Raw genomic sequence first — 12,868 nt, forward strand, 5'->3', positions numbered from 1 at the left:
CAAGCAGTGGTGACCTGCAGTAAATAGCTTACCACAGGTTCGCAGACATGGGCTGATGAGACTACTGCTCCCATCGGGCTACATCTGCTGTCACTGATAACAATGATAGCTGCTACCGCTGATGGGAGACATAGTCTCATCTGCTGGCTGCAGTGCTCACCGTTAAAAAAAAAAAAAAAAAAAAAAAAAAAAGTAAAATAATTATATACCTGTTCAAATAAAAAAAAAAATAAAACGTTATACTCACCTAACACCAAATCCCCAATGCCCTCGTCTCCTAGAAAAAATGTAAAATAATAAACCACCATATACTCACCTGTCCGCCATAGTCCACATAATCCTGAGTGCCCCACGGCGATCTCACTTGTATAACAGTCACATCGCGAGATGTGACTACTCTACCCAGGCCGCCGGCGATACACTGACAGGAGGTAATCGCTCCCGCAGTGTATCACTGAGCTGCCATGAGAGAGTTCACCGGAGTTCATCAACTGATCAGCTCCGGTGCTCTTATGGCACCACCGCTGTATGAGAACTTTCTCACGGCAGCTCAGTGATAGAGTGTGGGAGCGATTACCTCCTGTCAGTGTAGCACTGGCTGTCTTAGACAGCAGTCACATTAGTGACTGCTCTGTCATGTGGATCGTCGTGGGACATTATGGATTATCTTCTCTGCAGACAGGTGAGGAATATTGTGGTTTATTTTATTTTTGCTGCAGGAGACGTTGGTGTCGGTGGACTAGGTGTTCGGTAAGTATGGTTTAATTAAGATTCATTAAAGGAATCTGTGTCATTATTTGAAATAAAGGACTTTATTCTGGGTGTATGTTTTTTATATACAATCACTATGGGGTTACTAATGGATAGGTAGACAAATTAACAGTTGAGGTTTGGTTACAGCCTTTGTACGTTCGTTCTGTTAATGCTCTTACATAGGCTGATGACAATGTGTGTAGGTTTGTGTGTATGTTTGTGTTTACTTATCGGCGTAGTAATAAGTGGGTATGTGCACACGTCAGAATTTCTTGGAGAAATTTTCCTGACAAAAACCGGACATTTCTGCCAGAAATCCGCATGCGTTTTTACAGCAATTTTACCACATTTTTCACGCGTTTTTGATGCGTTTTTGACGTGTTTTTGGTGCGTTTTTTCCCGAATGCATAGAATTGCGGGAAAAACGCAGAAAATCTGCAAAAATAATGAACATGCTCATTTTTTTACCGCGATGTGTTTGTGTGGAAAAAAACGCATCCATGTGCACAAAACATGCAGAATGCATTCTAAATGATAGAATGCATAATGTATGTGTTTTTAATGAGTTTTTATAGCTTATTTAGCGTGAAACAAACGCGAAAAAACCTGAACGTGTGCACATAGCCTAAGGGTGTCGGGCTGACACCATTTCATTACTAAGCCTAGGGCTAGGTGTCAATGACAGCTGCTGACATCAAGCCCTAATTCCATTACTCTGATGCCACTGCATAAGCATGAAAAAGTTACATCATAAAACTTTAAAAAAAAAAAATCTTTATTTAGCTCAAAATAGACTTCATTGCTGTACAAAAACACAGCAAAAACGCATATTTTTGCCGCAGTGTTTTTCCTACTAAGAGATGCAGAAATTTTTGCTATAAAATACTCAACTTGCACACATAGCCAAAAACTTCCAGGAAGTCGATTATACAGAGTTTAAACTGAAATTTTGTTTTCAGAATACCACTATATCTGCAGTTAAATATAATTTTTGGATGTGGGAGGTTTCCTTAATTTAATGCACTCAATGTATTTGCATTCACAAAGTAAAACGTGAAATTATTATATTTTTTCTATATTTTGCACTTTACTTTTATCTGGATATTTTATGTTGGAAAATATTATTTTAATATAATGTTGGAAATTTTCTTGTCATTTTTACATCTGGATAATTGCTATTACTTTGAAGCCAGTTATCTATCTCTGACAATCAACCGTGATAAAAATGAGTTGTGGCCTTTTAAGAGTTTTGCTAGATTGAAATTCCTTTATGGAAATATTACTGCCTGGAAATCATTTATGGAATTTCAAGTTCGGTTCACAATGGAAGCAAGTGCATATTATTTATAGCAATAGATAATGACAAATAGTCAGGTCAAGAGTGGTGCACTCAACAGCTAGTGTGGTGCTCAAAGGAAAAAAACAAATATAGTAATGAAAACCTTTGGCACTCAACAAGTCCACAAATCTTTGTTCTCAATTTTCAAATTTATTTAGGCAGCCAGCAAAAATTGTATGACAGACAAATAATCCAACGTTTCGGCATACATTGCCTTTTTCAAGGTAGTCTGTATATAATGAGCAGCGATCCTAATTCATTAGTTGCCAGCATGGCATAGAGGAAGGACGCATAACTGCAAGGATAGGAGAGCTGGCGCGTGTCCCGTGGCCTCTCGCTCTGGATTATTGGTCTGTCATACAATTTTTGCTGGCTGCCTAAATTGAGAATTGAGAACAAAGATTTGTGGACTTGTTGAGTGCCAAAGGTTTTCATTACTATAATAGATAATGACAACCAGGGGGAGGAACAATGTGGGGGCAAATGCAGAACAAATATACTGTAGGCTAAACAGCCACTTGGCAGCTTCTTTTTGCGTCATATTATGGTACCTTAATACTGTGAATGCCTGAATATTATAGCACCCAGAAGTGAATGACAAGATTGCATGTCATGTGAAATCAGAAGCTTACTGAGTTTGGGCCCTTTAGGGTGTTTAACAAATTTACCTTTGCTTTCTTTTACAGATTTCTTGTTTTAAATTGTGTGGCTGTCCATCTCCAACACAGTGTCTGGGTCTCCTCTGCTATGGTGCATTTTTAAAGGTGTTTTTCTGTTAGTTAATATTAACCGATTCTTATCGTCCTTATCAGCTATGGACAGCACTTCTATATATAGTGTTAATGAGACATGTGCATATAAACAAACACACATGTATGTAGACAATACAGAAACTAAATCACAAACAAATAAGTGCTGTATGAGAGTGTTTCAATGTTATTCATTCATTATGTGTAATGACTTAACCCCTTCAAGTCGTGGCCCTTTTTCGTTTTTGCGTTTTCATTTTACACTTCCCTCTTTCCCAGAGCCATAAGTTTTTTATTTTTCCATCAATATGGTCATGTGAGGGCTTATTTTTTGCGGGACGAGTTGTACTTTTGAACGACACCATTGGTTTTACCATGTCTTTTACTAGAAAACGGGAAAAAATTCCAAAGTGCGGTGAAATTGCAAAAAAAGTGCAATCCCACACTTGTTTTTTGTTTGGCTTTTTTGCTAGGTTCATTAAATGGTAAAACTAACCTGTCATTGTGATTTTCTGGGTCATTACGAGTTCATAGACATCTAAAATGTCTAGGTTATTTTTTATCCAAGTGGTGAAAAAAAATTCAAAACTTTGCTTTAAAAAAAAAAAGAAAAAAAGTGCCATTTTCCGATACCCGAAGCGTCTCCATTTTTCGTGATCTGGGGTCGGGTGAGGGCTTATTTTTTGCGTGCCGAGCTGACGTTTTTAATGATACCATTTCGGTGCAGATACGTTCTTTTGATCGCCCGTTATTGCATTTTAATGCAATGTCACGGTGACCAAAAAAATGTAATTCTGGCTTTTCGGATTTTTTTTCTCGCTACGCTGTTCAGCGATCAAGTTAATGCTTTTTTTTATTGATAGATCGGGCGATTCTGAACGCGGCGATACCAAATACGTGTAGGTTTTTTTTTTGTTTTATTTAGGATGGGGCGAAAGGGGGGTGATTTAAACTGTTATATTTTTTATATTTTTTTTCATATTTTTAAAAACATTTTTTTTTTTACTTGTGCCATGCTTCAATAGCCTCCATGGGAGGCTAGAAGCTGGCATAGCCTGATCGGCTCTGCTACATAGCAGCGATCATCAGATTGCTGCTATGTAGCTGAAATGCAGGTGTGCTGTGAGCGCCGACCACAGGGGGGCGCTCACAGCAGGCCGGCATCAGTAACCATAGAGGTCTCAAGGACCTCTATGGTTACCTTCCTGATGCATCGCCGACCCCCGATCATGTGACGGGGGTCGGCAATGACATCATTTCCGGCCGCCCGGCCGGAAGCGCCGGTTAAATGCCGCTGTCTGCGTTTGACAGCGGCATTTAACATGTTAAAAGCGGCGGGTGAATAGCGATTTCACCCGCCGCTATTGCGCGCACATGTCAGCTGTACAAAACAGCTGACATGTCGCAACTTTTATGTGGGCTCACCACCGGAGCCCACATCAAAGGGGGAGACACGACATGCGCCGTACTAGTACGGGGCATGTCGTGAAGGGGTTAATGGAAAGGAAAGTATTAGATTATCTAAAAACTAGATTCAAGTACAGAACAACTGTATGTGCCCAATAAGGTTTTTATTTTATGAACAGAAATATTTCACACTTAATGTCTGGCCTTGATTTTGACATTGCTCAGTTTGTAAATATATGAACAATCTTCCACATCCAGAAAATGATGTGTCTTTTTCCACTGAAGTAAGAAACAAATTTCAGTGCTATTCAGTTTGGCAAGCCAGTTGAAAGTGTCAAAACTGCAAACACTATTGTGGATCGCCCCACAGTGGAAATCTGGAAAAACTTTACCCTCCCTAACGAGGGGAAAACAGTATATTTGTTTTGTTTTCACTTTCAGCTGAGTTATAGCTCTGTCCCAAGAATGAGCAGGAAAATATTGAATACATTTCAAAAACCTGACCGGCACATCCAAACATAGACTCAGTGTGAACAGGTGCTGAACCTAGAGTCGCCAACTCGTATATAGTTAAGTAAATAAGGCAGCTCACTGTAGCGCTAGAACATACAAACTTGAAAAACGAAATTTGAACTGCATTACTGCACTAGAAATATGAAAAATGAGCGCTTTTAGCGCATAAAAATGGTCAATTTTATGTGTACCTGGCAGCCCCGTTACGGCATCTCTCTTATACCAGGTCCTAAACTTGCCTTACCTCGCTGAGAACAAACGTCTCCATCTGAATGGGTATATGTGAAAACCTTTTACTAGTCTAAAATTCTCTCTCTCTGTGGAGGGGTATTTGTTGTGAATTCTGTGGTCAAGCTCCCTCCTGTGGTCATGAGTGGTACTTCGGCTGGTTCTGTCTATGAGCTTCCTCTGGTGGATGTGAGTGGGGCTGTGGCTTCTGAGTTTCCTTCCTCAGGTGACGAGGTTAAGTCGTTAGGTGCTGCTCTATTTAACTCCACCTAGTTCTTTGTTCCTGGCCTCCAGTCAATGTTCCAGTATTGGTCTTGCTCTCTCCTGGATCGTTCTTGTGGCCTGTCTTCACTGCATAAGCTAAGTTCTGCTGGTGTTACTTTTGTTTGCTATTTTTTCTGTCCAGCTTGCTATATTGGTTTTTCTTGCTTGCTGGAAGCTCTGGGACGCAGAGGGAGCACCTCCGTACCATTAGTCGGTGCGGAGGGTCTTTTTGCGCCCTCTGCGTGGTTGTTTGTAGGTTTTTGTGCTGACCGCAAAGCTATCTTTCCTATCCTCGGTCTATTCAGTAAGTCGGGCCTCACTTTGCTAAAATCTATTTCATCTCTGTGTTTGTATTTTCATCTTTACTCACAGTTATTATATGTGGGGGGCTGCCTTTTCCTTTGGGGAATTTCTCTGAGGCAAGGTAGGCTTATTTTTCTATCTTCAGGGTTAGCTAGTTTCTCAGGCTGTGCCCGAGGCGCCTAGGTCTGGTCAGGAGCGCTCCACGGCTACCTCTAGTGTGGTGTGATAGGATTAGGGATTGCGGTCAGCAGAGTTCCCACGTCTCAGAGCTCGTCCTATGTTATTAGTAGCTATCAGGTCACTTTGTTTGCTCTTAACCACCAGGTCCATTGTGGTTCTGAATCACCAGTTCATAACAGTACTGGAGGCCCAAAGTACTAATGCTTCTCAATAGAGGGAAAAGAGAAGTTCTGAGACCATTTTTTTTTTTCTCTGCACTGTGTTTTGTCTTTCTTTTCCCCTAGACATTTGGGTGGTTCAGGACACAGGTGTAGTGATAGACATTAAAGGTCTGTCTTCTTGTGTGGATCATCTCACTGCAAGAGTACAAAATATTCAAGAGTTTGTGGTTCAGAATTCTATGTTAGAACCAAGAATTCCTATTCCTGATTTGTTTTCTGGAGATAGAGCTAAGTTTCTGAGTTTTAAAAATAATTGTAAACTGTTTCTGGCTTTGAAACCCCGCTCCTCTAGTGACCCAGTTCAACAAGTTAAGATCATTATTTCTTTATTACGTGGCGACCCACAAGACTGGGCATTTTCCCTTGCGCCAGGAGATCCTGCATTATGTAATATTGATGCGTTTTTTCTGGCGCTCGGATTGCTCTATGATGAACCTAATTCAGTGGATCAGGCAGAGAAAAATTTGCTGGCTCTGTGTCAGGGTCAGGATGAGGTAGAGATATATTGTCAGAAGTTTAGGAAGTGGTCTGTGCTCACTCAATGGAATGAATGTGCGCTGGCAGCAATTTTCAGAAAGGGTCTCTGAAGCCCTTAAGGATGTCATGGTGGGATTTCCTATGCCTCCTGGTCTGAATGAGTCTATGTCTTTGGCCATTCAGATCGATCGACGCTTACGTGAGCGTAAAACTGTGCACCATTTGGCGGTATTATCTGAGCATAAACCTGAGCCTATGCAATGTTATAGGACTTTGACCAGAGCTGAACGGCAAGAACACAGACGTCGGAATGGGCTGTGTTTTTACTGTGGTGATTCCACTCATGCTATCTCCGATTGTCCTAAGCGCACTAAGCGGTTCGCTAGGTCTGCCACCATTGGTACGGTACAGTCGAAATTTCTCTTGTCCGTTACTTTGATCTGCTCTTTGTCATCCTATTCTGTCATGGCATTTGTGGATTCAGGCGCTGCCCTGAATTTGATGGACTTGGAGTTTGCTAGGCGCTGTGGATTTTTCTTGGAGCCCTTGCAGTATCCTATTCCATTGAGGGGAATTGATGCTACGCCTTTGTCCAAGAATAAGCCTCAGTACTGGACCCAATTGACCATGTGCATGGCTCCTGCGCATCAGGAGGATATTCGCTTTTTGGTGTTGCATAATCTGCATGATGTGGTCGTGTTGGGGTTGCCATGGCTACAGGTCCATAACCCAGTATTGGATTGGAAATCTATACCACCAAAAAACCACTCCTCTAACTTAGGTAAAACGATCCTCTCCACAACTCAACAACTACAACCAATAGAGATGGTGAAGTAAACACGATCAATAATTAATAGAAATAACAAATCTTTATTAATATATTAGAAAATACATACAACAATGACAGTGCACATGTATATATTCAGATATAAAGACTAATGTAATAAATAGTCACAACAGAGGTGGAAATCCTAAACCTCTGCTGTCAATGGACTATGTACTACAACAACAGAGACACACAAAACTGGAAGCACCCATAGACACCTATGTAAATAGAGTATGATATCCAAAAAAATACTAGAGCTGATAATAGTGCTGCGGTAGACTATCACCCAATATATACTCCCAGGGATGGGCCATAGACATATACATGATCACCAATATGGTACTACAACATATAGGCCCATACCTATATAAAGTATATAAAATGGCAGTACCCAATCGGACCTATGACCCATCTACCATATCAAAAAAATCATGTGTGTCCATTACCTGCAGCCATGGCATAGGTGAATACGCGGTACCCAGGTGACCCCGACGCGCGTTTCGCTGTCCTGCAGCTTCGTCCTGACGAACTGTCATTGTTGTATGTATTTTCTAATATATTAATAAAGATTTGTTATTTCTATTAATTATTGATCGTGTTTACTTCACCATCTCTCTTGGTTGTTGGATTGGAAATCTATGTCTGTGACCAGCTGGGGTTGTCAGGGGGTACATGGTGATGTTCCATTTCTGTCTATTTCATCATCCACCCCTTCTGAGGTCCTAGAGTTCTTGTCGGATTACCGGGATGTATTTGATGAGCCCAAGTCCAGTGCCCTACCTCCGCATAGGGACTGCGATTGTGCTATCGATTTGATTCCTGGTAGTAAGTTTCCTAATGGTCGACTGTTTAATTTGTCTGTGCCTGAGCACGCCGCTATGCGGAGTTACGTAAAGGAATCCTTGGAGAAGGGTCATATTTGCCCGTCGTCGTCGCCATTGGGAGCAGGGTTCTTTTTTGTGGCCAAGAAGGATGGTTCGCTGAGACCTTGTATTGATTACCGCCTTCTAAATAAAATCACGGTCAGATTTCAGTACCCCTTGCCGCTGCTGTCTGATTTGTTTGCTCGGATTAAGGGGGCTAGTTGGTTCACCAAGATAGATCTTCGTGGTGCGTATAATCTTGTGCGTATTAAACCGGGCGATGAATGGAAAACAGCATTTAATACGCCCGAGGGCCATTTTGAGTACCTGGTTATGCCATTCGGGCTTTCTAATACTCCATCAGTATTTCAGTCCTTTATGCATGACATCTTCCGAGAGTACCTGGACAAATTCCTGATTGTATACTTGGATGATATTTTGGTCTTCTCGGATGATTGGGAGTCTCACGTGAAGCAGGTTAGAATGGTGTTCCAGGTCCTGCGTGCGAATTCTTTGTTTGTGAAGGGGTCAAAGTGTCTCTTTGGTGTTCAGAAGGTTTCATTTTTGGGTTTCATTTTTTCCCCTTCTACTATCGAGATGGACCCTGTTAAAGTTCAGGCCATCTATGATTGGACTCAGCCGACATCTCTGAAGAATCTGCAAAAGTTTCTGGGCTTTGCTAATTTTTATCGTCGCTTCATCAATAATTTTTCTAGTATTGCTAAACCGTTGACTGATTTAACCAAGAAGGGTGCTGATGTGGTCAATTGGTCTTCTGCTGCTGTGGAAGCTTTTCAGGAGTTGAAGCGTCGTTTTTCTTCTGCCCCTGTGCTGTGCCAACCAGATGTTTCGCTCCCGTTCCAGGTCGAGGTTGATGCTTCTGAGATTAGAGCAGGGGCTGTTTTGTCGCAAAGAAGTTCTGATGGCTCGGTGATTAAACCATGTGCCTTCTTTTCCAGGAAGTTTTCGCCTGCTGAGCGTAATTATGATGTTGGCAATCGAGAGTTGCTGGCCATGAAGTGGGCATTCAAGGAGTGGCGTCATTGGCTTGAAGGAGCTAAGCATCGCGTGGTGGTCTTGACTGATCACAAGAACTTGACTTATCTCGAGTCTGCCAAACGGTTGAATCCTAGACAGGCTCGTTGGTCGCTGTTTTTCTCCCGTTTTGACTTTGTGGTTTCGTACCTACCGGGCTCCAAAAATGTGAAGGCGGATGCCCTGTCTAGGAGTTTTGTGCCCGTCTCTCCGGGTTTGCCTGAGCCGGCGGTTATTCTCAAAGAGGGGGTAATTTTGTCTGCCATCTCCCCTGATTTGCGGCGGGTGCTGCAAAAATTTCAGGCTAATAGACCTGACCGTTGCCCAGCGGAGAAACTGTTTGTCCCTGATAAATGGACGAGTAGAGTTATCTCTGAAGTTCATGGTTCGGTGTTGGCTGGTCATCCTGGAATCTTTGGTACCAGAGATTTGTTGGCTAGATCCTTTTGGTGGCCGTCTCTGTCGCGGGATGTGCGTTCGTTTGTGCAGTCCTGTGGGATTTGTGCTCGGGCTAAGCCCTGCTGTTCTCGTGCCAGTGGGTTGCTTTTGCCCTTGCCGGTCCCGAAGAGGCCCTGGACACATATCTCTATGGATTTTATTTCGGATCTCCCCGTCTCTCAAAAGATGTCGGTTATTTGGGTGGTTTGTGATCGCTTCTCTAAGATGGTCCATTTGGTACCCTTGTCTAAATTGCCTTCCTCCTCTGATTTGGTGCCATTGTTTTTCCAGCATGTGGTTCGTTTACATGGCATTCCGGAGAATATCGTTTCTGACAGAGGTTCCCAGTTTGTTTCGAGGTTTTGGCGAGCCTTTTGTGCTAGGATGGGCATTGATTTGTCTTTTTCCTCGGCTTTCCATCCTCAGACAAATGGCCAAACTGAACGAACCAATCAGACCTTGGAAACATATCTGAGATGTTTTGTTTCTGCTGATCAGGATGATTGGGTGTCCTTTTTGCCTTTGGCTGAGTTCGCCCTTAATAAATCGGGTCAGCTCGGCTACTTTGGTTTCGCCGTTTTTCTGCAATTCTGGTTTCCATCCTCGTTTCTCTTCAGGGCAGGTTGAGTCTTCCGACTGTCCTGGTGTGGATACTGTGGTGGATAGGTTGCAGCAGATTTGGATTCATGTGGTGGACAATTTGACATTGTCCCAGGAGAAGGCTCAACGTTTCGCTAACCGCAGGCGCTGTGTGGGTCCCCGACTTCGTGTTGGGGATTTGGTTTGGTTGTCGTCTCATTATATACCTATGAAAGTTTCCTCTCCTAAGTTTAAGCCTCGTTTCATTGGTCCGTATAGGATTTCTGAGGTTCTTAATCCTGTGTCTTTTTGTTTGACCCTTCCAGCTTCCTTTTCCATCCATAATGTATTCCATAGGTCATTGTTGCGGAGATACGTGGCACCTGTGGTTCCATCCGTTGATCCTCCTGCCCCGGTTTTTGTTGAGGGGGAGTTGGAGTATATAGTGGAGAAGATTTTGGATTCTCGTATTTCGAGACGGAAACTCCAGTACCTGGTTAAGTGGAAGGGTTATGGTCTGGAAGATAATTCCTGGGTCTTTGCCTCTGATGTCCATGCTGCCGATTTGGTTCGTGCCTTTCATCTGGCTCATCCTGGTCGGCCTGGGGGCTCTGGTGAGGGTTCGGTGACCCCTCATCAAGGGGGGGGGTACTGTTGTGAATTCTGTGGTCAAGCTCCCTCCTGTGGTCATGAGTGGTACTTCGGCTGGTTCTGTCTATGAGCTTCCTTTGGTGGATGTGAGTGGGGCTGTGGCTTCTGAGTTTCCTTCCTCAGGTGACGAGGTTAAGTCGTTAGGTGCTGCTCTATTTAACTCCACCTAGTTCTTTGTTCCTGGCCTCCAGTCAATGTTCCAGTATTGGTCTTGCTCTCTCCTGGATCGTCCTTGTGGCCTGTCTTCACTGCATAAGCTAAGTTCTGCTGGTGTTACTTTTGTTTGCTATTTTTTCTGTCCAGCTTGCTATATTGGTTTTTCTTGCTTGCTGGAAGCTCTGGGACGCAGAGGGAGCACCTCCGTACCGTTAGTCGGTGCGGAGGGTCTTTTTGCGCCCTCTGCGTGGTTGTTTGTAGGTTTTTGTGCTGACCGCAAAGCTATCTTTCCTATCCTCGGTCTATTCAGTAAGTCGGCCCTCACTTTGCTAAAATCTGTTTCATCTCTGTGTTTGTATTTTCATCTTTACTCACAGTCATTATATGTGGGAGGCTGCCTTTTCCTTTGGGGAATTTCTCTGAGGCCAGGTAGGCTTATTTTTCTATCTTCAGGGTTAGCTAGTTTCTCAGGCTGTGCCCGAGGCGCCTAGGTCTGGTCAGGAGCGTTCCACGGCTACCTCTAGTGTGGTGTGATAGGATTAGGGATTGCGGTCAGCAGAGTTCCCACGTCTCAGAGCTCGTCCTATGTTATTAGTAGCTATCAGGTCACTTTGTGTGCTCTTAACCACCAGGTCCATTGTGGTTCTGAATCACCAGTTCATAACAGGTATTAGACCTGCTGTAATTAAAACACCTGAAGCTAGGAGGCGGAGTGCACGATCAGAAGGCTAAAGAATACATTTCAAAAACCTGACCGGCACATCCAAACATAGACTCAGTGTGAACAGGTGCTGAACCTAGAGTCGCCAACTCGTATATAGTTAAGTAAATAAGGCGACTCTAGGTTCAGCATCTGTTCACACTGAGTCTATGTTTGGATGTGCCGGTCAAGTTTTTGAAATGTATTCTTTAGCCTTCTGATCGTGCACGCCGCCTCCTAGCTTCAGGTGTTTTAATTACAGCAGGTCCAATACCCCTCCACAGAAAGAGAGAATTTTAGTCTAGTAAGAGGTTTTCACATGTACCCATTCAGATGGAGACGTTTGTTCTCAGCGAGGTAAGGCAAGTTTAGGACCTGGTATAAGAGAGATGCCGTAACGGGGCTGCCAGGTACACATAAAATTGGCCATTTTTATGCGCTAAAAGCTCTCATTTTTCATATTTCTAGTGCAGTAATGCAGTTCAAATTTCGTTTTTCAAGTTTGTATGTTCTAGCGCTACAGTGAGCTGCCTTATTTACTTAACAGGAAAATATTGTATCCAGCAAAGTACTTAGTAGCATGCTATTAGTAACTGGGTAAAACTCTGAAGAATTATATATTAACAACATGAAGATTTGCAGCAGATTTCAATAATCAAATTCATTATAATTTCTTCTCACTGCACGTGAATAAGATTTTCAAGAACATTGAACCATAAGGCAATGTTCACATGTTGAGTATTTGGTGAGTTCTTTACCTCAGAATGTGTAAGCCAAAAACAGGAATGGAATAGTCAGAGGAAAAGTATAATAGAAATACGTCACCATTTCTGTATTTCTCACCCACTCCTGGTTTTGGCTTATAAATACTAATGTAAGGCCGGGTTCACATTACTGTTTCTGTGCGCTGTGTATGAACCGCATACATCAGCATGCGTACATATCTTTAACATGGTGTACGCAGGGACATGTGTCGTTTCACGGTGTGCGGCGGTGTCTGGCAAACGCGACATGTTGCATTTTTGACCCGTCAAATATTGCGCAATTGTTTGCATGCGGACGGTTGCAGATGATTGCGTAAAAAAAAAAGCATTACTGTTCATGGGAACGCATTGGTACGCAAGGACATGTGTACGTATGTGTTCGATACGCATGCGTACTTCACACTAATCATGTCCAGGAAATT

At 42.9% G+C, this 12,868-nt stretch overlaps 1 protein-coding gene across 1 annotated transcript in view; it reads left to right on the forward strand.

Annotated features, from left to right (window-relative positions):
- The window catches only part of FBXO47 (F-box protein 47), a 421,223-nt gene that overhangs the window by 148,981 nt on the left and 259,374 nt on the right, over positions 1-12,868 (forward strand). The window contains exon 4 of the mRNA XM_069751683.1: positions 2,779-2,856. Coding sequence (XP_069607784.1) covers positions 2,779-2,856 — 78 coding nt within the window. The remainder of the gene's footprint in view (positions 1-2,778; positions 2,857-12,868) is intronic.

Source organism: Ranitomeya imitator, chromosome 2 (assembly GCF_032444005.1).
Source record: "Ranitomeya imitator isolate aRanImi1 chromosome 2, aRanImi1.pri, whole genome shotgun sequence".
Taxonomy (NCBI): domain Eukaryota; kingdom Metazoa; phylum Chordata; class Amphibia; order Anura; family Dendrobatidae; genus Ranitomeya; species Ranitomeya imitator.